This window comes from Arvicola amphibius, chromosome 9 (assembly GCF_903992535.2).
Source record: "Arvicola amphibius chromosome 9, mArvAmp1.2, whole genome shotgun sequence".
Lineage (NCBI taxonomy): Eukaryota > Metazoa > Chordata > Mammalia > Rodentia > Cricetidae > Arvicola > Arvicola amphibius.
In genome coordinates, this window is record NC_052055.2 from 61394255 (window position 1) to 61419781 (window position 25527).

The 25527-nt window shown below is 50.2% G+C and overlaps 2 protein-coding genes across 4 annotated transcripts in view; one reads left to right on the plus strand and one right to left on the minus strand.

Moving 5' to 3' along the window:
- The window catches only part of Znf740 (zinc finger protein 740), a 10488-nt gene extending 3673 nt beyond the window's left edge, over nt 1-6815 (plus strand). For all 3 annotated transcript variants that reach the window (XM_038341256.2, XM_038341255.2, XM_038341257.2), the window contains 5 exons: nt 648-797; nt 1131-1220; nt 1567-1690; nt 1915-2033; nt 3931-6815. In XM_038341256.2, the coding sequence (XP_038197184.1) occupies nt 648-797; nt 1131-1220; nt 1567-1690; nt 1915-2033; nt 3931-4020 (573 nt within the window). In that variant the 3' untranslated portion in view covers nt 4021-6815. The remainder of the gene's footprint in view (nt 1-647; nt 798-1130; nt 1221-1566; nt 1691-1914; nt 2034-3930) is intronic.
- A 396-nt stretch (nt 6816-7211) lies between these two features.
- On the minus strand, nt 7212-22374 carry Itgb7 (integrin subunit beta 7). The gene is made up of 15 exons (XM_038342817.1): nt 22295-22374; nt 15982-16185; nt 13846-14047; nt 13585-13755; nt 12742-12983; nt 12276-12434; nt 11918-12013; nt 11693-11782; nt 9941-10087; nt 9537-9730; nt 8659-8882; nt 8341-8560; nt 7992-8197; nt 7633-7793; nt 7212-7475 (listed from the first exon to the last, which is right to left on the minus strand). Exons 2-15 carry the CDS (start codon nt 16180-16182, stop codon nt 7389-7391), a joined length of 2400 nt encoding a protein of 799 aa, XP_038198745.1. The 5' UTR covers nt 16183-16185; nt 22295-22374; the 3' UTR covers nt 7212-7388.
- Between the last annotated feature and the right edge of the window lie 3153 nt (nt 22375-25527).

The window sequence follows — 25527 nt, forward strand, 5'->3', positions numbered from 1 at the left end:
GGCCATGCTGTGGTGATTTGCACCTTGAATTCCAGCACTGAGGAGGCAGAGACAGGCAGATCTACAGAGTGAGTTCAGGGCAGGTTCCAAAGCTACAGAGAAACCCTCTCTTAAAAAAAAAAAAAAAAAAAAAAAAAAAAAAAAAAAAAAAAAAGAGGGTATCAAGATGTTCAGCTGTCAGCCTGACAATTAGATCCCCAGAGAACTGGCTTCCTGTAAGTGGTCCTCTGAGCGCCACTATGTTGCTGGCAAAGCGCACACACAGAAAGCACACATTCAGAAGGAAGACATTGCTAGTGATCTCCAGTTTCAATGGGTCAGACAGACAGACCTCATTCCTGTAGTTAAAAGCCCAGAATGCCTTAGGTAATATGTAGCCACGCATACTGTTTGGTACAGTAACCACAAGTGTTGATACTGTGTGATTATTAACTTGATCTGTGTTTAATTGCTACAGGATGCAAAGGGGGCAGTAGTTCTTGGTAGGACAGTAAGGATTTGAAGGAAACAAGGCTTGACAGCGAGGGGTTGTTCCATGTGGAGAAGCAGTTTGTTGCCGGGTGTGGACGGTAGATGTGTTCAGGATAGCAGCCTGTTTTTGTCCAGCCCTGCCAGGTGACCTGACACCTCATCTCCTTTCAACTTAGGCAAGTCTTCTGGCTTGTGAAGGCCTAGCGGGTGTGAGTTTGGTTCCCACTGCAGCCAGCAAGAAGATGATGCTAAGCCAGATTGCCAGCAAGCAGGCCGAAAATGGCGAGCGGGCAGGTAGCCCTGATGTGCTGAGGTGCTCGAGTCAGGTACAGCACTTGAGTCCTTGTGGTGCTTGGGGGTCGGGCAGCCTGAGCTCTCTACCAGGAGGCACCAAGCTGTGGTTCCTGTCTGCTTTGTTTTGGTGCTTCTGTTTAGAAGAAGTGGGGATCTGGGCCCCAGGTGGGCAAGAATGAGTGTGGGTGTTTGGAGTGCTTGTCCCTACAAACTCCTAGTGCAGGAAAGGCGAAGAGGAAGTGGATTGTGGAGAGGAAGCAGGTGGTATACTCTCCTTTATAAACTGTTTGGCAAGAAACAGCATTTGGTTTCTCATCTTGTGTTCTGACATGGGCTGTAAGTTTAGATTTGGTTTGTTTTCAAAGGGCCACCGAAAAGACGCTGATAAATCCCGGAGCCGCAAAGACGATGACAGCTTGGCCGAGTCCTCCCATTCAAAAAAGACTGTTAAAAAGGCAGGTAATGGGGTCAGCGCCAGACTCAGACTTTCCTCATCACTGTTTTCCCTGCTAGTTTAGGCCGTGACTTATCCAGGGCCGCACTGACAGCTGTTGCCTCCCTTGCTGACCGTTCTGCTACAGGTGGGGAGTGTGCTCTTGGAGCAGGGCTGCTAGCTGTGGCTAGAAGCTGGTTCACCCAGCCCTTCTCCTTCCCTTCCTGACTCTTAGCCTAAGTAAGGGATATGACAGGAGAAACCACCTTTCACAGCAGCAGACAGAGGCCTTTGTCCAGCAGCTGGGACTGGACCTCTAGGAAGAGGGCAGAGAGAACCTCCATGACATGCCTGCTTGTTGCCCCCAGGTGGTGGTAGTGGAACAAAATGGCTCTTTCCAAGTAAAGATCCCAAAAAATTTTATTTGTGAGCACTGCTTTGGAGCTTTCAGAAGCAGTTACCACCTCAAGAGGCACATCCTGATCCACACTGGTAAGTCTCTCACCTGTACTCAAGCTTGTCTAGATGGGAACAGCCTGTAAGCTGTGTTCCAGCTGGGTTTGTTTTCCAGGAGGGCATTAGACCTGAAAGCAGAGGGAGGGATTGCATGGCTCCATGTTTGCTGTCACTGAGACTAGCAATCTTACATGTTTATGAATGTGTGGTCCCTATCATAAACTTTTCTTGGTTCTCACTTTTTTTTAACCTCTGGCCAGGTGAGAAACCATTTGAATGTGATGTGTGTGATATGCGTTTCATCCAGAAGTACCATCTTGAACGCCACAAGCGTGTGCATAGTGGTGAGAAGCCTTACCAGTGTGAACGATGTCATCAGGTAAGGTTTGCCTGTCGTCCCTGGAATAGCAGCACACTTAAATTTTCCTTCTCCAGGAAGTAGGGCCAGTCCCTTCCTGGCTGACCGAGGGCTTCCCCAGTACAGTTAGCATCTCAGAATAAGGCAAACTCGGGCCTTATGGGGCTAATCATAGGGAGTACTTGTTAGAATATCATATATTATCATTTATTTTGGTTTGGTTTGGCTTGGGATTTTTTTGTTTTGTTTTGTTTTCCCTGAGACAGGGTCTCACTATGTAGCTCTGGCTGTCCTGGAACTCACTATGTAGACCAGGCTGGCCTCAAACTCATAGAGATCCGCCTGACAATATCATTTCTTGAATTCCTCATCTATGCCAGGTACTGTGAGGACAAACTTGACATAGAATTTGAGTGCGGCGTGTTTTTATCTTGTTATCTCCTCAGGGTAGCTGTGTTGTCCTCAGTTCACATAATGGAGAAGCTGCAGGGACGTTAGCTCTCCCCGTGCAGCAGGTGAGGGCAGGGACGTTAGCTCTCCCCGTGCAGCAGGTGAGGGCAGGGACGTTAGCTCTCCCCGTGCAGCAGGTGAGGGCAGGGACGTTAGCTCTCCCCGTGCAGCAGGTGAGGGCAGGGACGTTAGCTCTCCCCGTGCAGCAGGTGAGGGCAGGGACGTTAGCTCTCCCCGTGCAGCAGGTGAGGGCAGGGCTGATATTTAGTCCAATCTCGGAGGCCTGATCCGAAGAGCATGTAAGCGTGACGAGATGAGAGTGACAGTGACTGACATTTGGATGCTCTGCTCAGTCTTACACTAGCGTCCACACTTCCAGCGAGTCTTCCGAATGCTAGGCTGAGAGCTGCTACTGGTGGTGACGGCATGTGACCTAACCCATGTCACAAAGCCAAAACACTAGACTGCAACCCCATGAGGGACACTGTAATCTCTGCACTCAGAGAAGCCGGGCAAAAGGACCGCAGTTCTAGGCCTGTCTCAAGGAAACGTGTGTTCCTCCCTGTGCTTGGGTGCAGTGAGAAGCTGCAGTGTTCCCCAGTGCTGAGTCTGGCCAAGTCCGGCAGAATCAGCGCTAAATATTTGATGAGTGGAGCAGCTACGCTGTGTTGGGTGCTTTTCACCTGTCCTTCAGATAAACAGGGAGGCTCGGGGCTGTTATGTGATTTGCCCGTTGTCACATGACTAAATGACAGAACCAGCGTTCCATTCTGAGTCCAGGCCCTCTCTCCAGCACTGCTTCTTGTTGTTGACTTCTATTGTTGTGTGTACATGGTACAGGACAGGTGTGGAGGTTAGAGGACCTCCTTCTATTATGTTGGTTCTAGAGATCAAACTCCAGTCACCAGGCTTGGGAACAAGGGCCTTTACCTGCTGAGCCATCTCCTCATCCTCCCCATCTCCTTTTTTGAGATAGAGTCTTAGGTAGTCCACAGTGGCTTCCAGCTTTCTATATAACCAAGGATGACCTTGTATGCCTGATCTTCCTGCTTTTGACCAAAGGTCTGCACCACCACGCTCAGTTTCCAAGGCACCGAGGATCAAATCCAGGGCTTCCTGTGTACTAAGCAAGCACTCCACCAGCCAAGCTGCATCCCCAGCCACTAGAACCAACATTTGGTTCTTTTTGTTGTTTGAGACAGGGTCTGTCTACATAGCCCTGACTGTCCTATAACTCACTATGTAGACCAGGCTAGCCTCGAACTCAGCAGAGATCCACCTGCCTCTTTGCATCTTGAGTTCAGAGATTAAAGACATGTACCACCACCGTGCCCAGCAACATCAGTGTCCTGACCACTGTGCTCTCCTGCTGTGCAGATACTGAGGGAGCAAGAACATAGCATGTGCCTTCCCTGTAAGGAAGGGACCTCCTTAACAGGAGACTGAATTCCTCCTTCTCTCTTTACAGTGTTTTTCTCGGACAGACCGACTACTCAGACACAAGCGGATGTGCCAAGGATGCCAGTCCAAGACGTCTGATGGGCAGTTTTCTTTATAGGCACGGGGGCCCACCGAAGAGCACACTCCTCTGCTCTGAGGACCCCACCACCACTCCCTCTGAACCTGTCCCCCTTCCTAGAGGAGTGGCCCCAGGTGAACAGACGAGACCATCGGAGGACAGCGGCTCCAGAGCCTCAGCTCTGTAAATAGTCTGAGACTGCGCGACTCTCGGGAGTTTCTGCAGCATCCTGGGCAGGCGAGCTGGTCCCTGGACCCTACCTGAGGTCGCAGTGGGGATTGAAAGGTACAGGACCAAGACTAAAATGTTCCCACAATCTTGGACTGGAACTGGCAGCTGAAATGAAAAGGACTGAGGAGGGGAATTTGTTTGTTCTGCTCTTGTTTTTGTTTATCCAAAAGTGATTACAGCAGGTAAACAGGGGACACAGGTAATTTGGAAATGCAAAGTAAGGCCTGTGGCTGGCCCAGCCGTTTTTTGTTACCATAGGCCTTTGGTGTTCCACAGCCCTGCATCTTACTTCCTGTGTGAAAGAAAATAGGACCAGAACTGGCAGCTAAGCTTACTTGGACTTGATATACACTGTGCGGACAGAAGGAAAGGCTGGAGGAGCAGTGTGAGCTGACAAGAAGAGTGGGCATCCCTTTTTCTCTCCTCATAAGAGCAGTGTTGTGCCCGTGGCTGTTCTCATGGTTTGCACAACGTCAGAGCCTGATGAGGTCAGCTCAAGTGCCTTTGGAGGAAACTTGGGTGGGGTAGCCCATGCAGCCCTTTTGTCTGGGCAGTTGATCTTGGTTATGGTTTGTGGCTACCTCACTGTCCTTGACTCCAAAAACCAGGCAGCAGTTGAGCAGAGTTGTGGGTATCAAAGTGGACTGTCCCCTTGTGCCATCTTAGAACAACTAAGGATAGTGCAGAGTTTGCCAACACCTGTTAGAGATGCAGACGTGATGACCCTAATGTGACTTGTGTGATAGACCCTCTTCCTGCCCAAGTCCTGTGGCGATTCAAGTAGTGGAGGTGGAAGTCTGGTCTTCAGTCCCAAAGAACATGGACTGGGCTTCCTCCCTGATAGGCATCCCTACCCAATAGGTAGAGGATGCTGCAGAGGAAGGACCCTAATGTCTGTTTATTCTTGACCTTATTCTGTTCCGAACCCCATCTTGTCTACCCCTGAGAAAGTGATGAGGTGCGTGTCTTTGTCTGATTTGTGGGTTCTTGGTGTATTTGCTTGGAAGGGATGAAAATTATTATTGAGCCAAATGTATTCGGCCACCAACTTAGAGGACAGAAAGCCTAGAGCAGCCTCCCTGCCCAGACCTGAAGGGTGCCTGCCTCCCAGAGGTTGCTGAGAAGGGAACCGAGGGGGTTTGTTCCAGAAGGATTTTTTTGGGTTTTTGTTGTTGTTTTTAGACTGATTCTACAGTACTGCTTAGAGTGTTTCTAAGCCAGGGCTTATGGATGCGTATCTTCTAAAGTGAAATAACGCCCTTCCTGTTTAAGAAAGGATCCTTAGGGAGGTTTTGGAATTCCATTGAGCACTGCCCCACACCAGGGGACCTACTTCAGGTGTAATCATGGAGATTGACCTGAGCACACATAGCTGTAGCTGTGGGTAGGAGTCTGAGATGGCAGCCCAGCCTCCAATAAGTTCTTGCCTAGCAAAGAGGGCCAGGCAGCAACTTTAGGCTATGGCCTCTCTCTTCCAGAGTGTTGAGGGACGGGACGTCATACCTCTTGGGTTGAAGTACTTCAGGGAAAAAGAGGGGAGATGTTTCAACCTTCAGCTTGACTCTGACGCACCTGAGAGCCTTGGTGAGGTCAGAAATGTTCACTGCCATGTGTTCTGGCGTCATGCTGTCCCTACTGTTTGACATGCTCTAGAACCTGTGACCCCGGGGCATCTTTGCGCATCTAAGGCAGACTTTCATGTTAGAGGGTTCTGCTGGGCTGGGATTTTTCTGTCATTGAACTCTGGGAAAGGATACACTGAGAAAGAAATCCTCCCAAAAATGCTTCTGGAAATGGGATCCTTCCCTGCTTCTGGATGATGATCTGTGGGAGAGGTAGAAGACTGACCCAGGCTTCTCCGTGTATGGATGTATGTACTGGGTCAGAGCAGGCCCTGCAGGCCATGACTTCCTGCCTGAGTGGAAGCTGTGAAGGACAGAACTTCAGGATGTGTGTACAGATGGCCCAGCCAGAACCACACTGCCAAGGCCTGGGTGTGAGAAGCCCAGAGGCTGGCAGTGGTTGAGGACAGACAGGCTCTGGGGTGAAGAGTAATAGGACACCCAAGGGCCCAGGAACCACAGAGGCTCCTGGGGTGTTGTGTTAGCACTGGACAGATGTCTCAGGTGTGTGTAGAAAGGGGAATGAAGAGCGGGCAGGTGCCCAGAGATCCAGATGTGAATGTGGGGTTGCGTGGGGAGAGTAACTCCAGTCCCCGGGTGGCTCCTGTGCAGCCCTGCCGTCTGCCCTTGCTGGTCCCTGTCCTTTCCGTCCTTCACTCAGCTACTGATTGTGCTCCATGGCTTGACATGGAGGATTAGATGGGTGGAGTCCCACCACAGCTCGGCCCTCTCCCAGGTTCCTTCCGCCCCTGCTGTGGACCTGGGCTTTTATCTTCAATTCCCCTCCTACCATGCTCCACTTTTTTTTTTAAATATACTTATTTTGCTATGGGGGAGGGGACTATCAAATGAACAAGATCACTTTTAAATGGTAGTTTTTATAAGATGTTATAAACTTGTATCTTTTTACCATTAAAGTGCAGTGTATGTTCCTTCGTGATCTATTTAGGATATTTAAATAAAAAGAATGGCGCTTTTTTACATTCCATCTCCTCCTTGAGAAGACCTGTTGGGCACTTTCTCACCAGAGCCCAGTTTCCTTCCCTGATAGGCCCACCCTACAGCTTGCAACAGAACAAACTATCCTGTTAAAACAATGGTTTTTTTCTAGAGAAGCAACAAGTAGAGGCAAAAACGTATCATTTTCTGCTGAGAAAAAAGGCTCTCAACAGCCTGACAGGATGTGGTCTGACTCCTATCTAGGTGAGGTCCTTCAGAAGTTGGTGGGTGACTCCAGTATCAGCGTCCCCAGATTCCACTGGCCCAGGTGTTCCCAGGTCACCCTACAGAAGCACACACTTGTCCTCCGGTAACCTGAGACCTAGGCTAGGCAGTTTGCTTTTCTTGTCTTGAGGTGAAGCAAAGTGGAGGCTGTAGTCTCAGGCAAGACTTTATTGTGGGCAAACCCTTCATCAGGTGGGGGGACTGGTTGCAGCAGTCGGAAGCAGCCCTCTGAAGGTCAGTGGAAAAACTGCCAGACTGCCGCCTGGCAGACCCTGCTTTGCTGTCTCCCACTGTCTGCCAAGACAAGAGTCCTGAGTGAGTCTGCCTGGGTCAGAGCGAGGGACCAGAACCATTTGTCCCTTGGAAGCGGGGGTTGATGGTGGTTGTGACGGCACTTTTGTAGAGAGGATTGCTGTCCTGTCGGAAAACATTGCAAACTGTAAAGAAAATATCAGGCTTTCCCCATTACCTAGTCCTGTGAGGCCAACCTGGAACTTCAGTCAGATCCTAGAAGGCCTAGTTATGCTGCGGGAGGGACTTTAGTGGGGGAGCCTGTGGCAAGACCTGGCCTCACCTGCTTCCAGTTGAGCTGCTGTCTCTCCTTCTCAAAGCGGCTGTACTCGCGGCGATCATAGATTTCCACGGAGAGCCGATAAGCCAGGACTAACCCTAGTCCCACTGCCACAATGCCACCTATGCAGCCCAGTATGATGGCACGGGTGTGATCTGCTCCTTCTGGTGGGGTCAAGGTATAGGAGCTGATCCATTGTTACCCAAAGGGTGTCCCAGCCTCCCCAACCCTGTCACTGTAAATAGGACCCAACAGAGCCCAGGGTCCTCCTTCCTGGGGCCTTTGCTATAGGTTTGCAGCTCTTTAACCCCGATGCCCTTACCTTCACGTGCATCCCCAGGTCTGAGGTTCCGCCTACTTACTCTCTTGGGGTCTCACTCTCAGTATGACTCCTCCAGCCACATTCTCCACCAGGAAGAAGAACAGCTGGTTGTCTAGTGTCCTTTCTTTGCACCAGCCATCATCCAGATGAGGAGCCAAGGCCACCGTCACATTCACACCGGCACAGGCCATACTGCAGTTGGCTGCCAGGGGACCAGTGCCAAAGGCCCCACACTCTGCACAATCCCTGTCCAGTGAATGCCAGTGAGTCCCCATCTGGGCAGCTGTTACCTACTAGCCCTCCCCCTGCACCCTCAAGGAGAACTCACAGGCAGTTCTTAGCAAGCCTCACTGTGCCCCAGCTCCCGAGATGAAGCCCCGAGGCCTCACCTGTACCGCTCACATGGTGACTTGCAGCTGAGGCACTGGTCACACAGAGCCCCGTAGTAGCCATCCTGGCACTGGCAACGGTTGCATTTGCAGTGCCCATGCCCGCTGCAGAGCCCTCCTTTGGGACTGACACAGCTGTCCACGTTCTCACTGCACTCACACGCTCTGCCCGTGCGGTTGGCGTGACAGTGACACACTCCACACTGGCAGTGTCCAAAGCCTGGGGATGAGTCATGCACACACAGTTGGCCCAACCTCTCGACTGTGCCAGGCACGGCCTGTAGCTCACACTGTGACCTCCCCCAAGACTGCAGGTACCTCCACAGAGGATGCCCTCATGTCGCTCACAGCCGGCATCGTCACACTCGCACAGACGCCCAGAGCTCTGCCCACTGCAGCTGCAGCGTCCACATTGGCACCGTCCCTTCCCACTGCATAGGGGCCCTGTCCCATTGGGGGCCCGGCAACCAGATTCCAGATCTGGGGACGACAGTTCAGCCTCAGAGCACTCACAGAGCTGACCAAGGCGGCCAGGGGCACAGCTGGGAAGGGAAGGCAGAGAGAGATGGTCAGAGTCTGGGCCAGTGATTCTCAACCTGTGGGTCGTGACCTTTGAGGCTCAAGCCTTTCACAAGGGTTGCTTTAGACCATGGGAAAATACAGATACTTATGATTTATAACTATCAAAATTACAGTTGTGAAATAGCAACAAAAATAATTTATGGTTGGTGTCACCACAGTATGAGGAACTATTAAGAGTCACAGCATGCTGGACAGTGGTGGCACATGCCTTTAATCCCAGCACTTGGGAGGCAGAGACAGGCTGATCTTCGTGAGTTCGAGGTCAGCCTGGTCTACAGAGGGAGCTTCAGGACAGGTTCCAAAGGTACCTGTCTTGGGTCCCAGCATTAGGAAGGTTGAGAACCACTGCTCTAGGCCTGTGTTCTCAAGGGAGATAGAGACAAAGCAGTTGGAACAAGACAGCTTATAGTAGCAAACCAAGGATGAAGGGAGGCAAGAGTGGAAGGATTCAGGTCAAGGTGAAGACCTGGGCATATGCAGGAAGCTTCTTCAAGGCCTGACGTTCAGGTGGAGTCCTGAGGTGTCTGGTACATTCCAAGAGGCAGACAGCAAAGGAGGGGGATTACGAAGAGAGAGTTGTGGGAGCTAAAGGAGCACAGAAAGCCACCCCTCACCTGCATATTCCGCACTGCAGGTCTCCCTGGCCATTACTGCAGTAGGGAGCGTGGGGCTGGACGTCACTACAGTTACAGTCACACAGCGTGTGTAACTCCACAGTTAACTCCTCTGAGAAGCCGAGGGCCCAGAGCCGTAAGAGGTGGGGCTCTGGGAGACACTTACTGACTTGAAGGGTGACCCAGAAGTCTACCTGAAGATAGGACCAGACAAAGCTATACACCCTCGTGTGTGCATACCTCTCCCAAGCTGTACACACCCTCGTGACACACACCCCCTAAGCCCGCTGATCATGCAGTGATTTAAAGATGAATGGAAGGCTACCCGCTCTCCATGGCTGCCCCAAATATTACCCTACATGTTTCCCATGTTTATGTATCGCCCCCTGCCGGCTGACTCTTACCGTCTGGTTGACTCGGATGTTACTGCACTGTCCCCGGTTCCCAGCCTTACCCTCCCTCTTTTCAGAACCCGTGCAGTGAGATTCAAAAGAGATGTTGACTCCAGGAGGGAGTGAAGAGTGTTCAAGAGTCACGGTGGATGACAGGCTCTGTGGAAAAGAAGGGGGTCATGTGATGGCAGCCCTCCTGCACCCCACTTTTTTTTTTTTTTTTTTTTGAGACAGGGTTTCTCTGTGGCTTTGGAGCCTGTCCTGGAACTAGCTCTTGTAGACCAGGCTGGTCTCGAACTCACAGAGATCCGCCTGCCTCTGCCTCCCGAGTGCTGGGATTAAAGGCGTGCGCCACCACCGCCCGGCCTGCACCCCACTTTTTACCCTCTTATTCGCTCACAGTTCTGCTTATATCTAGCTCTCTTGCACGCTGGGGCTCCTCCCATCCTCCCAGTTAGAAGTCATTTCTGAAAGAAGGACCATCCTGAAATACCCAGGAGCCAGGGGCCTCAGCTAGAGCACAGCAGCCTATGCAATGACTCTTGTCAGACTCAAACCAGGACACACAGCCTGCATGTAAGATCTAACAGACAGACTTTCTCCAGCACATTTACTCTGGGATGGCCAGCACTGTCTCAAGATTTTTCCCCATGGTTAAGAGATGTGTGTTTGGGGACTGGAAAGATGACTCAGCAGTTAAGAGCACCGGCTGTTTTTCCAGAGGACCCTGGTTCAATCCATAGCACCTACATGGTGGCTCACAGCTGTCTGTAACTCACAACTGTCTGTACAAGGGATCCCACATACAGGCAAACATGTAGGCAAAATACCAAATATACAAAAAGACATTGCCTTTGGTGGGGAGTGGTTTGCATTGAATCTAGTAGGCTAAGCAAACAGCCACTGGGTTATACAGCGCTGATCATTTCACCAAGATTGAGGACATCCTGTTGTTATTGAGAAAGCGTCTCCTGTAGCCTAAACTGACCTTGAAAATTCCTGATCCTTCTGCCACCCAGGTGTGCAATTACAGGCATGTGACACCACATCCAGATAATAAGGCCCTTGCTACAGTCAGGCATGATGTTACACATCTTTAATCCCAGCACTGGGGAAGCCAAGGCTGGTGGATCTGAGGTCAAGGCCAGTCTGACTTACACAGGAGACCCAGGAGAGCCAGGCTACCCAGAGAGACCCTGCATTTAAAAAAAAAAAAAAAAAAAAAAAAAGGCTGGAGAGAAGAGAGAAGGCTCAGAGGTTAAGAGCACTGGCTTCTCTTCCAGAAGTCCTGAGTTCAATTCCCAGCAACCACATGGTGGCTTATAACCATCTGTAATGAGATCTGATGCCAGCATGCATGCAGCTAGAATACTGTATATATAATAAAAACACTGCATACATAATAAGTAAATAAGTCTTTTTTAAAAAAAATAGGAAAAGGTCTAGAGAAGAAATGAGACTTAAGCCCAAGAAACATTCAAGATCCATGAGATTCTGTTTCTGAATTATACAGATTTAGGCACATAGGGCAGTATTTAGCTTTAATCCTCCCTGGACTATTTCCTCCACAAAATAGGGACAGAGTTACGGCTCAGGAAGGGCTATAACTCAGGGACAGAGTGCTTGCCTGGCACAAGGAAGGCCATGTGCAAACCATAGGCAGGCGCTGTGAATGGGTAGAACTCCAAGTGACCATGCCATGCCACCTGAGGACCCCTCCCTCGCCCCGCCCTGCCATTGCCCACCCTTGCACTCTCCCCTCACATCATAAGCGTCCATGATGAGCTGCACGACATTGCTGGAGTCCGCGCTCAGCTCTCCAACAGCAGACTTGGGAATCAGCTGACTCAGCTCCTGCAAGGAAGAGGGGCGGGGCGGGGGAGTGGATGAAGCTCTAGGAGAACGGTTCCGGGGTCTGGAGGGAGTTGTGGGAAGACTTGCGGGGGCGTGGGATGGAATGGGCTGGGAGGTCTTACCCAGAGCCCTCACCTGGTAAACAGGCAGCGTCGTGCCGGTGACAGCAAATATCGGCTGGATGTTTGCTGCAGTGAGGGCCTGGGCTACTTGCCCCACAGAGGGGTAGTCCTGAGGTAGGGAAGGGGACCATGACTATAGCTCAAGTCTCCCTTTGGTGTGCCACACTCTCAGACAAAACAAAACAAACAACAAAAAGACAGGACCCAGTTCTACCAGTAGAGGAGCCCTGAGGATGGATGGGCAGACCACGGAGGTGGTCACAAATGACAAGGGTTTCTTGTCAGGGCAGCCGGGGACAGGATACTCTCCAGTGAGGAGAGAAGAAATGCTGCCCAGATGAGGAGGAGGGTTGGGTCAAGGGAGGACTCACAAACTCTGCGCTGTGGACGTAGACACCATTGCTGTCTAGATGGCAGCGCCCATCACTGGGCATGAAAACGCCACCCAGTTTCCCATCCCCAGCTGTGTGGAACGTATCGTCTGAAGTGAACACCAGAAGACGGGACACATTTCTCCAGCCAATCTGCTCCTGAGGGGAAGGAGGCAACCTGTAAGCCTGGACATGGTACTTGTTTGTCCCTCCCTTTTCTCTGATTCCCTGCTCCAAGCTCTCTGAAGCCCCTCCCCCAACAAGTCTGCAGTTAGTGGAGGCCCTCTTGTGAATTAGGGAAAGTGCCTCTTCCTCAAGATAAGTAAACTACTCAGATGACTGCCAAGATCGCCATGCAGACACAGCGAGATGCTGTGAGTGTCCCCTCTGATTGCAGACCACACCAACCTCACAGCTCCAGCCCCAGACAGCTCCTGCCTCTCAGATCCCCACCCCATTTCCTCACCTGGCAGAGGGCAGCCTGCAGAATGGCATCAAAGCCGCCTTCAGGTGAGTCCAGGTTGCCAGAGACATTCTGGCGCCCCACCTCTCTCTCAAAGGCTTGAGCATCCCCAGTGAGGGACAGCACATGGTGGAAGCTGAAGGGTGGCTGGCAGCGCTCCTGCCGGTTGGGGCATGGGTGGCGAAGCTTGGAGGGCACTGTGCTGACAAAGGGCAGCACCGTTTTGTCCACGAAGGAGCCAAAACCTGGGCGGAAGAAGCCAAAGGTCACAAGGCACCAGCAATATTGAAGATCCTGCTAAATACTCAGACAGGAGGGCACACCTAGAAGGCAGGGACCCAGAACCTGGCAAGGGCAAAACTGTGCCACCATCAGCTCAAGGAGGTGCAGATGGAGGAGATGAAGAGGAGGACCCAACAGGGGCAAACCAGTTCCTGGAGGGTAAGGAAGTCAGCCAGGGTCAAGGGTGTAGAGCAAGAGGTGGCAACACAGGGTGAACTTTTGAGCAAAGGGAATAAAAAAACAATCATTACAGAATGTGAAATGGGAACACTGCATCTAGGTTGTCTAAAAGACACTGGGTTGAGACAGTAGCTTAAGGACAATGTCCAGGTTGGCTGCTGTCTGAACGTCTCTTAGCTTCTAAACCTCAGCTAGCCCTCTGTACAGCAAGGGGTCCTCCTACTGTTCAATTCGAAATCACCTCAATTTAAACCTCACTGAGTGTCTCTTGGGAGAAGTGTCAAGATCCAAAACCTGATCAGGTTAAACACTGTGAGAGTCTAAGGCGATGACGGAAGCTAAAAGCAGCGACCAGGGCTGGTAGGGTAGTGAATGCACGCTCACCTATGCGCACAGAATGGGTGACCTCCTGCAACCGGACCAGCAGGGCGTGCCCGAGCTGGCGCACGCGTTCCAAGTCGTCCTTCATTGAGTAGCTCAGATCCATAAGGTAGTACAGGTCCACCGGATATCCCGCAGCTCGCAGGAAGCGGACCCGGAGTTTCTGTGGCTCCCCTGATAGAGAAAGGCGATACTCTACTCAGGAGCCCTGTGCATTCGAGGCCCAGCCCAGACTTCCATCACCACGAGCCACCCAAGACCCACCTGGTCGCAGCGTGACTCGGATCCGCTGCGGTGCCAGCTGGGTGGCCCCCTCGCCGCGGTCTCCCTGGCTGAGGGGCTTGTCCTCCAGCACCTCCTGGTGGCCGCGCGGCTCCTCCAGCTCCTGCACCGGGCACCCGCGGGCCAGCAACTCCTCTCGCTGCGCGCAACGCCTTGACTCGGCCTCCCCGGAGGCGGTAAAGTTCTGTGCCCCAGAAGGAGGTGCATTGGAACCCCAGCACCCACAGCCCCTCAGCTCGACTACCAACACCACCCTGAAAACACTGCTCTATTCTCAGCCAGCTTCCCTGAACCCTGATTTATTCTCACCGCACACTTACCTCCACAGCTACTGTGGAACATAGTCCTTTCTTCTTCCCCAGCTCCCCACTTCCTGTAGCAGTTTCCCCTACACACCTCCATCCCCCTCCCAGCCTCTCCACTCAACTCCCCTTTCCCGCAGGCACCCATCTATCTCCTCTTCTTTGAACCACAGACTTCCTGTTGAGATCTCAGAGACCTCAAGGCTACAGAAACAAGACTTGGTAGTTCAACTTCCCCAAAATCAAATGGGAAGGGAGTGAGTCACACCCAGTTTCTGGAGGAGGATAGGAACAGAAAAAGGCATGCACGCGAACACACACACACACACACACACACGATGTCTGGTACCCTGCACTGACTGGGAAGCCACAGGGGAAGGAAATGGTTAGGGTGGCTTCTCAGTGGGCATGGGTGCCAGCCCCTAGTCTCGGGATTGGAGGAGGCAGACACAGACCAGCCGCTGTCCTAAGAGCCTCATCTCTCAAGCCACTGCCTAGGACCTCTGCCTCCCTGCTCCGATAGAGTCTATGTCTTCCAGCTTCACTATTGCTAGTTTCTTAGGCTCTCTCCGCTGTAAGCATGGCTACATATTGAGTGGGCCCTACCTCTCACCAAAGCCTGCACTGATCTAACCCCCTTCTTCCTGTGAGAGACACTGTTGCACCTGAGCCTCTAAGGCTCCTCTTTTTTTTTTTTTTTTTTTTTTTTCGAGACAGGGTTTCCCTGTAGTTTCTAGAACCTGTCCTGGAACTAGCTTTTGTAGACCAGGCTGGCCTCGAACTCAGAGATCTGCCTGCCTCTGCCTCCCGAGTGCTGGGATTAAAGGCGTGCACCACCACCGCCGGGCTTCTAAGGCTCCTCTTAAAGGCATCAACAAAGGAGCAGCTTTGTTTGACCAGCAAGGAATACACGCTTCCCAGCATCTTTTGTTCCCACTGACCTCCTCCCACCTTAAGCCCACAGGTTTTTGGAAACCTTCACTTACTTCCTTCTTCAGGCCAAGTTGCAGCTGGAACATAACAATCTGCACATGCACGCCCTGAGACGGACTCAGAAGCCCCTCATGCACTTGCTGCTATGACCTGGGTTCTCTCTTCAGATTTCCATGTTTATTTACTTCCTGAGACAGAATCTTACTGTGTAGCCTTGACTGCCCTAGAACTCTCTATGTAGACCAGGCTGGTTTTGAACTCGCAGATATCCACCTACTTCTGTTTTTGCAAGTTCTGGAATTAGAGGCATGCACCACTATCTCAAACCTGTTTAATTCTTTTTTGTTTTGTTTGTTTTTTGTTTTTTGAATGCTCCAGTCTCTCAAATCACAAGAACTATGTTTCTGTTATTTAAGACATTTAGTTAGGGCTGGAGTTAGGCTCAGCAGTTAAGAGTTGTTCTTCCAGAGGTGCTAAGCTCAATTCCTAGCAACCACATGATGGCTCACAACCATCCTTAATGAGATCTGGTGCCCTCTTCTGGTCTGCAGGCACTGTACAATAATTAATAATTTTTTTTAAAAGGCATTCAGTCAATGACATTTTTTCGCAGAACACTTAGCTGGCCAATACATACATAAGCATGAATTCTCACAGGGACATTCTCCTCTGAGCTCATGGGTCAGAGGTTCTTTCATATATGTACAGAAGCTGGTATACGCACGAGTCACATCCACACTGGAGTACACTGTGCCCAAATCTAATCACCCATGAGACTGAAGAGTATATCCAGAAAGATCACAGGTATACCATACAACACACATGTATTCACAGGCTGTACATGCACATACACACAGTTCAAGGGCCAGGGCCACACCCTTACCAACTGCTTGCACCATGCACAGCTAGGATGTGAGAGGATACACTTCTGGCAGGAAGGAGCTGGCTGGCAGGATCCCGGCAGAGACAGGTCAGCATGCTCCCATTCTGCAGCCCCCTTCGCAGATGTGATCTTGGTATCTGACTCACTCTTACCTCCACATAGCACCAGCAGGAAAATGAGAACAGTCGGTGAATCCACCATGGTCTGTATAGAAAGACAGACACGTGTGTAAGTCCTCAGGGAGGGCTTGGCTTGTGGTTGCCCTGTTAGACTCAGCTCCATATCTCTCCTCAGAGTTTCACATCCCCTATGGATTCAGCAGCTTTTTCAAAATGGTGGGGTGACAGTGCCGAAGCAGGAAGGGGTCTCAGACCTGTGTTCCTCTGTATAGACTTCAGGTACCCAGGGTGGACAAAGCTACAGAGACAACTCAGTGGTTAAGGGCATTGGGTACTCATCAGGAGGACGCCCTCCCATCCTGGGCTCCATTCCCAGGCCCACATGGCATGGCAGCTCACAACTTTCTGAAGCTCCCGTTCCAGGGGATCTGACACACTCTTTGGCCTCCAAAAGCACCGGGCACACATGTGGTGCACAGACATACATACATTAAGAACACCTGGAGTCGGGGGCTGGAGAGATGGCTCAGAGGTTAAGAGCACTGGCTGCTCTTCCAGAGGTCCTGAGTTCAATTCCCAACAACCATATGGTGGCTCACAACCATCTGTACTGAGATCTGGTGTGTGGGCATACATCGAGGCAGAATGTTGTATACATAATAAATAAATAAATCTTTTAAAAAAAGAACACCTAGAGTCATAAAGTGAAACTAAATAAGATCTTTTTAAAAAATGGGGGTGTGGGCAGAATACACAATTTTTCTAGAGAGCTCAAGCACTATTTCCATCTTACTTCAGGCAGATTTCAGCAACCCCGTAACTCCATTTTCAGGGCATCAGACACCTCTGGCCTCCATAAGCCTCGTGTGTGCACACCCACACAACATGTGCACATACATACACATTTTTTTTTAAAAGCCAGAAGTAGTAGCATTTGGGAGGCAGAGGTAGGGAGATCTCTGTGAGTTTGATGCCAGCCTCATCTTCAAAGCAAGTTCCAGAGAAGGCAGGGCTATGTGGGAGACCTCTCTTAAAAAGGAATAGAAAGGAAGGAAGGAAGGAAGGAAGGAAGGAAGGAAGGAAGGAAGGAAGGAAAAAGGATGGAAGGAAGGAGGGAGGAAGGGAGGGAGGGAAGAAGGAGGGAAGGAAGGAAGAAAAGGAAGGAAGGGAGGGAGGGAGGGAGGAAGGAAGGAGGGTGAAGGCATCTGGAAGTCAGGAGCTCTTCACCAATGTGCCAAGCTGCAGTGAAGCAAACAGGGCTCACCAGACTCAATTCCATCCAGATCCCTCAGAGTCCACATCTATAAAGAGGAGGAGCTGAGGAAATACTCTGACAGCCTTGAGGTCTGAATAAGCAAATGGAGAGTGGAAATAAGGGGAAAGGGGGGCCGAATGAGGGCATGTGGTCAGGGGAAGGTGGTCTCACACAGTGGACACAGTAGCCAGAGGAAGGGGGGTAGAAGTAAGTCCCGTTGATGTTGGGATTTATATTTTACTTTATTATTATGGCTGTGCACCATGTGTGTCCCTGGCACCCTTGGAGGGCTGAAGAGAGCATCAGATCCCTTGAACTGAAGTTATAGATAGTGGGGAGCTGCCATGGGAACCAAAGTTCTTAAGAAGAGCAAGTGCTTTTAACCAATGAGCCAGCTCTCCAGCCTGACATTTTTAGTTTAGTTTTGTTTTGTGCTTTTGATGCTGTTGTTTTTGTTTTTTGAGACAGGGTTTCTCTGTGAAACAGTCCTGGCTGTCCTGGAACTCACACTGTAGACCAGGCTGGCCTTGATGTCAACAGAGATCCGCCTGCCTCTGCCTCCCGAGTTCTGGGATTAAAGGCGTGCGCCACCACTGCCCAGCCTTGTTTTGTGTTTTATACTTATTTGTTTAGCTGGTAGTGGGAAGCACGCCCATGACACAGCCTGTGGGCGAGGCCAGAGGACAGTGCAGGACAGGTGATGGTCAGGCTCAGCTGCAGGCATCTTTACTTACTATGCTAGCTCTCTAGTTATTTTTCTACTGTGGCTTTGGTTTTGGTGTTCTGGAGACAGGGACCTGGCCAGCCTGAGCCTCACTGTATAGCTCAGGATGGGCTTGAACGCAAGACAACTCTGCTTTTCCCTCTCTGGTGCTAGGATCACAGGTGTGAATACCCAGTAGAATTTTCTGTGACTGGAAGTGTATTTTAGTGGTAAAAAGTGTGACTATGGGTGACATCCTAGATTACACTGATTAATTAATTAGTTAGTTTTAAAAATTGAACAGGCCTGCTGGGTGGTGTTGGCAATCCCAGCAGTAGGGAGGCAGATCTCTGTTGAGTTTGAAGTCAGCCTGGTCTACAGAGTGAGTTCCAGGGCAGTCAGAATCTTGAAAATTTTTTTTTTCTAATTAAAAAAATAAATGTTGAGGTCAGGTGGTGGTGGCACACACTTTTAATCCCAGAACTTGGGAAGTAGAGCCATGTGGACCTCTGTGAGTTCGAGGCCAGGTGGCCTATGGAGTAAGTTCCAGTACACGCTCCAAAGCTACATAGAGAAACCCTGTTTCAAAAAACCAAAAAATAAGTAAAAATTAAACAGGCAATCTATTACTTTGATTCAAAAATAAAAACTTTAGATGTGGCAGTATGTGCCTGCCATCCCAGCATTGCATGCAGAGGCAGGAGAACGGGGTTCAGGCCAGCCTAGACTACATGAGACTCTGTCTCAAAAAGTGTTAATATGGTCTACAGAGCAACCTTCAGAACGGTCAGGGCTACACAAAGAAACCCTGTCTTGAAAAAATGAAATAAATAAATGAAGCCACATTAATCAAAGTGAGGCAGTAGTGACCTAAACTAGGAATATGAATTAATGGACTAGAGCAGAGGCCGCAGGCGCGGGTGCGCCGGCGCTCGGGAGGCAAGGCAGGCAGATCTCCACAAGCTCAGGGTCATCCTGGTTTATATGAGGAGTTTCCAGGCCAGTCAAGGCTTCTTAGAGAGGAGGAGAAGGAGAACAACAAAAGGAAGGAGGTAAGGAATGAAGAAAAGAAGCAAGCCCGTCCATCTACCGCAAACTGCGCCAAGCCATTTAACAGGAGAACCAGTGCCAGGATGGCTAGATAGCCACTCGCCAAAAGAATGGAGACCTCCATCGTGTACAAAGATAACCGAAAACAGATTTTTAAATGTTTATTTTATGTGTATAGGTGTTTTGCCTGCATGTGCACCTGTGCACCATGTGTGTGCCTGGTGCTCGCGGAGGTTAGAAAAGAACATCAAATCCCCTTGGACTAGGGTTACAGATGGCTGCGAGCTGTCATGTGGGTGTTAGAAAATCGAACCCAGGTTCCCTGGAAGACCAACCAGTGCGTTAATAACTGAACCATTTATCTGGCCCCAAATAAGGCTTTCTGGTTTCTTTTTGGATTTTTTGCTTTTTTTTAAGACAGGGTTTCTCTGTGTAGCCCAGGCTGTCCTGGAGCTCACTCTGTAGACTGGGCTGGCCTCAAACTCAGAGATCCACCTGCCTCTGCCTCCCAAGTGCTGGGATTAAAGACATGTGCCACTACCACTCCATCTGTCTCAAAATTCTTAATTTAATTTAAAATAAAGAATTTCCATATCAATTTGCATTGTATGGGTAAACTAAGTGGCAGCTGATCAGTCCTACAATGATGGGCATTGCATTCAGTGATTTCTGGTCCAAAGGATGTGGCTCAAAGCTCAGCTTTGCCTAGCATATTCAGTCTCTCATTTCAGTTTTCAATTCCACATAAAATCTTTTTTTAAAGATTTATTTATTATGCATACAATGCTCTGTTAACATATATACACCAGAAGAGGCACCAGATCTCATTATAGATGGTTGTGAGCCACCATGTGGTTGCTGGGAATTGAACTCAGGACCTCTGGAAGAGCAGCTAGTGCTCTTAACCTCTGAGCCATCTCTCCAGCCCCTCCACATAAAATCTTAATAGCTTTTTTTAATCTTTATTTAAAATTTATTGGATTTATTCTTTTTATTTTATGTGTATTTCCCGCATATATATCTTTGCACTACATGTCTGCTTATGCCCTGGGAGGTCAGAAGAGGGCATCAGCTCCCTTGAAATCGGACTTATAGATGATTGTTAACCAGTATGTGGATGCTGGGAATCAAACCTGGGTCTTCGGAAAGAGTGCTCTTAACCACTGAACCGTCCATCTCTCCAATCTCAGAAACTTCTAATTGCCTAGTATTACAAACGGCGACACATGAAAGCCATTGCACCCATCATGTTACATAGGTGCCAACGGCTCTCTAGGAGCCCTCCAGAAGGCATATCGTATCACCAGGCACCCATCATTTAGTTGTTAGGTGTTGACAGCATAAGCTCCCTAGGGATTGTGCTATGTGTTCCCGTGGTTACCTGCATCTGCAAGAGCCTGGCAGAAAGCATCCACATTCTCAGCCAGGGTTCAGACACAGGTACCAACATTCTACAGGGGATCTGGGGAAGGGTGGGGTACTGAGCCGTTGAACACCCCATCCTGCCACAACCCATGTGACCTCAGGTAGGTGTAGCACATTATAGAGCTTCTGCTCTCAGGGAGAGGCTGACCCCAGGCTCAGCCTCAGCGAAACCTCAGACCTGAGTGCTCTCTGTGCTGTGGTCAGAGAGGCTTGAGACTCAGCAGCACCAAGCTTAGTTCTGACTCATCTCATAGATGGGACTCTGCTTCTTATCCCCGTCCCCAAGAGAGAGACCTCAGGTTCACTCATCTCTCCTAAAGGGGGCTCTGAACTCATACATGGCCTCCCCAAACCTTCTCGGTTGTCTCAGTCTTTCTTCCTTGGCGATCCCTGCATCTTGCCACCAGCATCTATCTCTCCCCTTGCTATCATCATCATCATCATCATTATTATTATTATTAATGGTTTTTCAAGATAGGGTTTCTCTGTGTAACAGTCCTAGCCATCCCGGAACTCACTCTGTAGACCAGGCTGGCCTCAAACTATCTGAGATCCACCTGCTTCTGCTTCCTGAGTGCTGGGATTAAAGGCGTGCGCCATCACCCCCCCAGCTTATTATTATTCTTTATAACATTCTGCTGTTTTCTCTGTTTCCCATTTCTTTTCTTTTTCTTTTTTTTTTCTTTTTTTTTTTTTTTTTGGTTTTTTGAGACAGGGTTTCCCTGTAGTTTCTAGAGCCTGTCCTGGAGCTAGCTCTTGTAGACCAGGCTGGCCTCGAACTCAGAGATCCGCCTGCCTCTGCCTCCCGAGTGCTGGGATTAAAGGCGTGCGCCACCACCGCCCGGCCTGTTTCCCATTTCTTTTTCTCTTTATTCCTAATCAGAGATGGGAAGAACTTTCTACCTCAGCCCCCTCCTTGCAAAGAGAGACTGAAGTCCCCAGCAATGAGCCAAGGACACCAACAGCACAGGAGGGGGTCCATGAATTAAGGCATCTCAAGCCTCCTGGATGAAAAAGAAAAAAAAAATTTTTGAGACAAAGTTTTTCTATGTAGTTAGTCCTTGATGTCCTGAAACTTGCTCTGTAGACCAAGCTGGCTTTGAGCTAATAGAGATCTGCCTGTCTCTGCCTCTGAGTGCTGGGATTAAAGGCGTGAGTCGCCATGCTCAGGCCTGACCAAATAATTCTCATTCCATCCCTGGACTCAGCTTGTCATTTCGCTACATCCCATAATGCTTTGCCCATTAGGATTCCTTATGAATCTAAGTAAAGAAGTTTTTAGGTTGCAAGGGATCAAGTTCACTCAAGTTTCCCAGTGAACTACGAAGCCCGGCTTTCCTCGAGCTAGGCCAGCACAGTGAATTGCGGCCCCAGCCCATCAATAACTAAGTTATGATTGTGCCCATGTTGTGACAGCACTAACTCTTTTGGTGAGACAAGCTTCAGCAGCCCTGGAACACGGAGTCTGCGGCCAAGGTGCCAACTGGGAAGAATCCTGGGCTGCGGAAAGAGCGTCAAGCTGCGACGCTACCAGTCAAGGACAGAGACCATGCTGGCGAAAGCATCGGCCCATAGAAGTCACACTCGCTCGCAACATCTCCCTCCCTCCGACTCCACTGGGGAAACTAAGGGATGAGCAGCAGGAAGCTGTGATACCAGAGGATAAGCAGTAATGGGTTCACAGCCTTTTTCTCGAGAGGTGGTGAGCAAGCGGGCCTGGGTGAGGAGAGGAGGGTGGGCTGGTGCCCTGGTGGTACTCACAGGTGCTTTCGGAGCAGCCCTTCCGCGCGCGGGTAGTGGCAGTGGCAGCAGCCTTTGTGTACAGATCTACAGGCTGCAGAGGAGGAAGTGACACGCCCTGGGGTGAGGGACTCCTGGGTGACTGCTCTAACAGAAGGTGGAGCAAATAGGAGTGGGCTGGGTGAAGTGAGGACCTAGAGGGTCCACGTCTACTGAGCATTCGTTCCTCACATGCTAAACTCTCAAGCTGAAGTTCAGGGTCACAAGAACCACATCAGGCAGTGGCAGTGCCCCCACCCCTGCCCCAGTGTCACAGACAAAGATTGAGACTGGGAGACCGAGGAGAGTCCAACTTTGCAAAATGTCACACAGGTAGCAAGGGAATGGGCTGTAATCTAAATCCACATCAGCCTCCCTCCAAAATTGATGATGTCTCCAGTTCTCAGAGAGGAAGGAGCCAGACAGGAAGAAACAAAAGCAGCAGCCAGCACTGCAAAGGAGATAACCGAGATATGCTCCTTTAGAGACCCAGGGACCGTCATGGCGGTGTGATGGCTAACAAAACAGACATCCACCGGATGTGCTGCAGGCCCGCTTGGTGCCCACTAGCCAGCTGTCTCTGAGTCCAGTGCCCGGAAGATAGTTCACAGCAACCTTGTCTCAGTGACCCCTCCAGCAATGTGCAGCCCGACCTTCTACTTTGTCGTGGCATGACTGCTCGTTTGCTTCTGTCACCTGCTTATGCGGACATTCAAAGACTATTTTGAGGTCCCTTTGACCACCTAATTGTGGCACAGCAAAACAGTTCTTGGTTTGCTAGTGCAGATACTCAAGATCTTGTGGTTTTCACTTCTAAAAATCCTTTCCTCACCCCACTTTGAGTGGCGGTCTGTAATTTGGCTCAGAAATTGCTACCCTGCTAGCAATATCAATAAACTTAACTAATTGCAATCTGAATTGAGTCAGGGGTCTTGTGCCAGGATCTCAAACTCCTAACAGTGTCACAACTGAACCACCTAGACTCTGGAGCCAAACTGCCCGGACTAAAATTCTGACTTTCTCTCCCTTAACAGGAAGCAGTAAAACTCCTTAGCTGTAGTTGCTAACCCAGCGATACAAAACCTGTGGGTCTCAACCCCATGGGGGCAGAAGGACCCTTTCACAGGGGTGGCCTAAGACCATCAAAAAACACGGGTATTTAGAAGATGATTCTTAACCATAGCAAAATTACCGTTATGAAGTAGTAACGAAAATAGTTTTATAATCAGGGGGGGTGGGTCACCACAGCGTGAGGAACTGTACTACAGGGTGGCCGTACTGAGGCTGAGAGCCACTGCCTAATCCTCTCTACAGCTGTTTTCACCTGCACTCAGACTGTGGTGAAAATGAGACCGTCCCAGCAAATTGTTTACGAGACTACCTACCACACTAAGAGAATGGGTAGAGTGGGGAGGGAGCTCAGCGTCCAGATGTTCACCCAGCTTTCAGTCAGCATGCTTGCCTCACGTTCCAGAGGTCCTAGGTTCAGTCTCCATCACTGAGAAAAGACTATCAGTAGGAATGAGAAGTTTTAGGGGTAAGAAGTGGAGGAGGCTTTATGAGACACAAGGTCTAGACAGTCAGCAGTTACAGAGGCATAGACGCAGACTGCTTGCTTGTCCCCAGACACCCTGACCTGAAAATCACACAGAAACTGCCGAAGGAGACATCCTGGAACCTTACCGGGAAACCACAAGCCTCGTGATAAAACATAATAGGAATGGGTTACTTTAAGATATGAGTTAGTTAATAAGAAGCCTAAGCTATTGGCCACGAATGTTGTAATTAATACAGTTTCTGTGTGATTTTTTGGGTCAGGGCGGCCGGGAATGAATGAGCAGTCTCAGAGAGAGGTACTGGGTGAGGCTTGGATGTGCAACCGGGAGGTCTAAAAGCCACAACAGTCTGGGAGCCTGGAAAAGAGGGGAGGAAACGGGAAGGCAGAGTGTAGGAGCAGCAGCCAGGGTTGAGGTAGGGAAAGCCTACGGGAGAAAGGGTTGTGTAAGTACAAATGGGATTTTTTTCCTGGCCCACAGTGGACCGCTGATAGCAACCTGGTGGAGTTCCGTATAGGAAAGAGCATTCCTGGGGAACAAGGACTGGTGCCTGTCAGTCAGCTTCCCTGCTAGAGTCCCAGAGCAAAAGTATTCCTATCACAACAGAGCTTCCTGAAAGGGAAGCTGCTGGAAGAGACACCTGGTCAGGAGGGGCTTTCCTGGGTGAGCCTCAGCTGGTTCCAGACTGTGGGGCAGCCTGACCTTCTGCCCTTCCCCCTCAACCAGAGGTTACCATGGCAATGCTCTCTTTTCCCTGGCCCTGTGGTTTCCTCTAAATCTTCTTTCACTTTCTTCTTCTGCTTTCCCCTCCTCTTCTGTCCCACACCCACCTCCTTCCCAGATGCTCAGGTCACTGCTGAAGAGGTCCAAGAGCAAGGTAAGCAAGACACTGTCCCAAGGCAGAGTGGGGGGCTGTGGGGGGACTCACACAGGGCAAGGGGCTGTGGTGGGGTAGAGTTAAGGCCTGCAGAAGGTAGAGAACATTAGGAAGCAAAGTGGCGGGAGAGCCGTGGAAGGAGTGGGGAGGGGACGCAGGGTGAAGAGAAGCCTCAAATGAGTGGGTCATGGGGTAGATAGTGCAGGCACACAGGATGCAAGAGTCCCCTAAAAGTGAGTTCAATAAACACTAAGCCAGGATGGGTGGTTCAGGTCTGTAAGCCCAAGATTCAGGAGGCTGAAGGAGGAGGATTATAGTTGGAGGCCAGTTTGAGATATAGTGAGACCCTGTGTCAAACAAACACACCCAGCAAGCACTGTGGCTTAGATGTGGGGCTGCAGTTCTCTTCCAAGTCTAGAAACAACTGTGCAAACCAAACGAAATTTCAACAGATCCCTGGCCAGAGCAGAGCAAATACACACTTAGACATCACGAGCTCATTAGGATCCTACCAAAGGTAAGAACTCACTGGTGGCTGGAGGAGGCCAAACATTCAGAGTGGGCCCCAAGCTTCCAGTCCTCCCTTGCTGCAGCCGCTGAACATAGTTCGTTATTTTCTTTGCTCCCCAAGAAACCATGAAGGTGGTTAGCAGCTCCAGTGCCCCACCAAGCGCCTTCTCCAGGTCAGCGGGTCACTTCCCTGACTTGGTGACTCGGCCCAGAAGGAGCCACATCCCATGAGTTTCCATCACTTTATTTTGCAAAAATAGAAAACTCAGCAA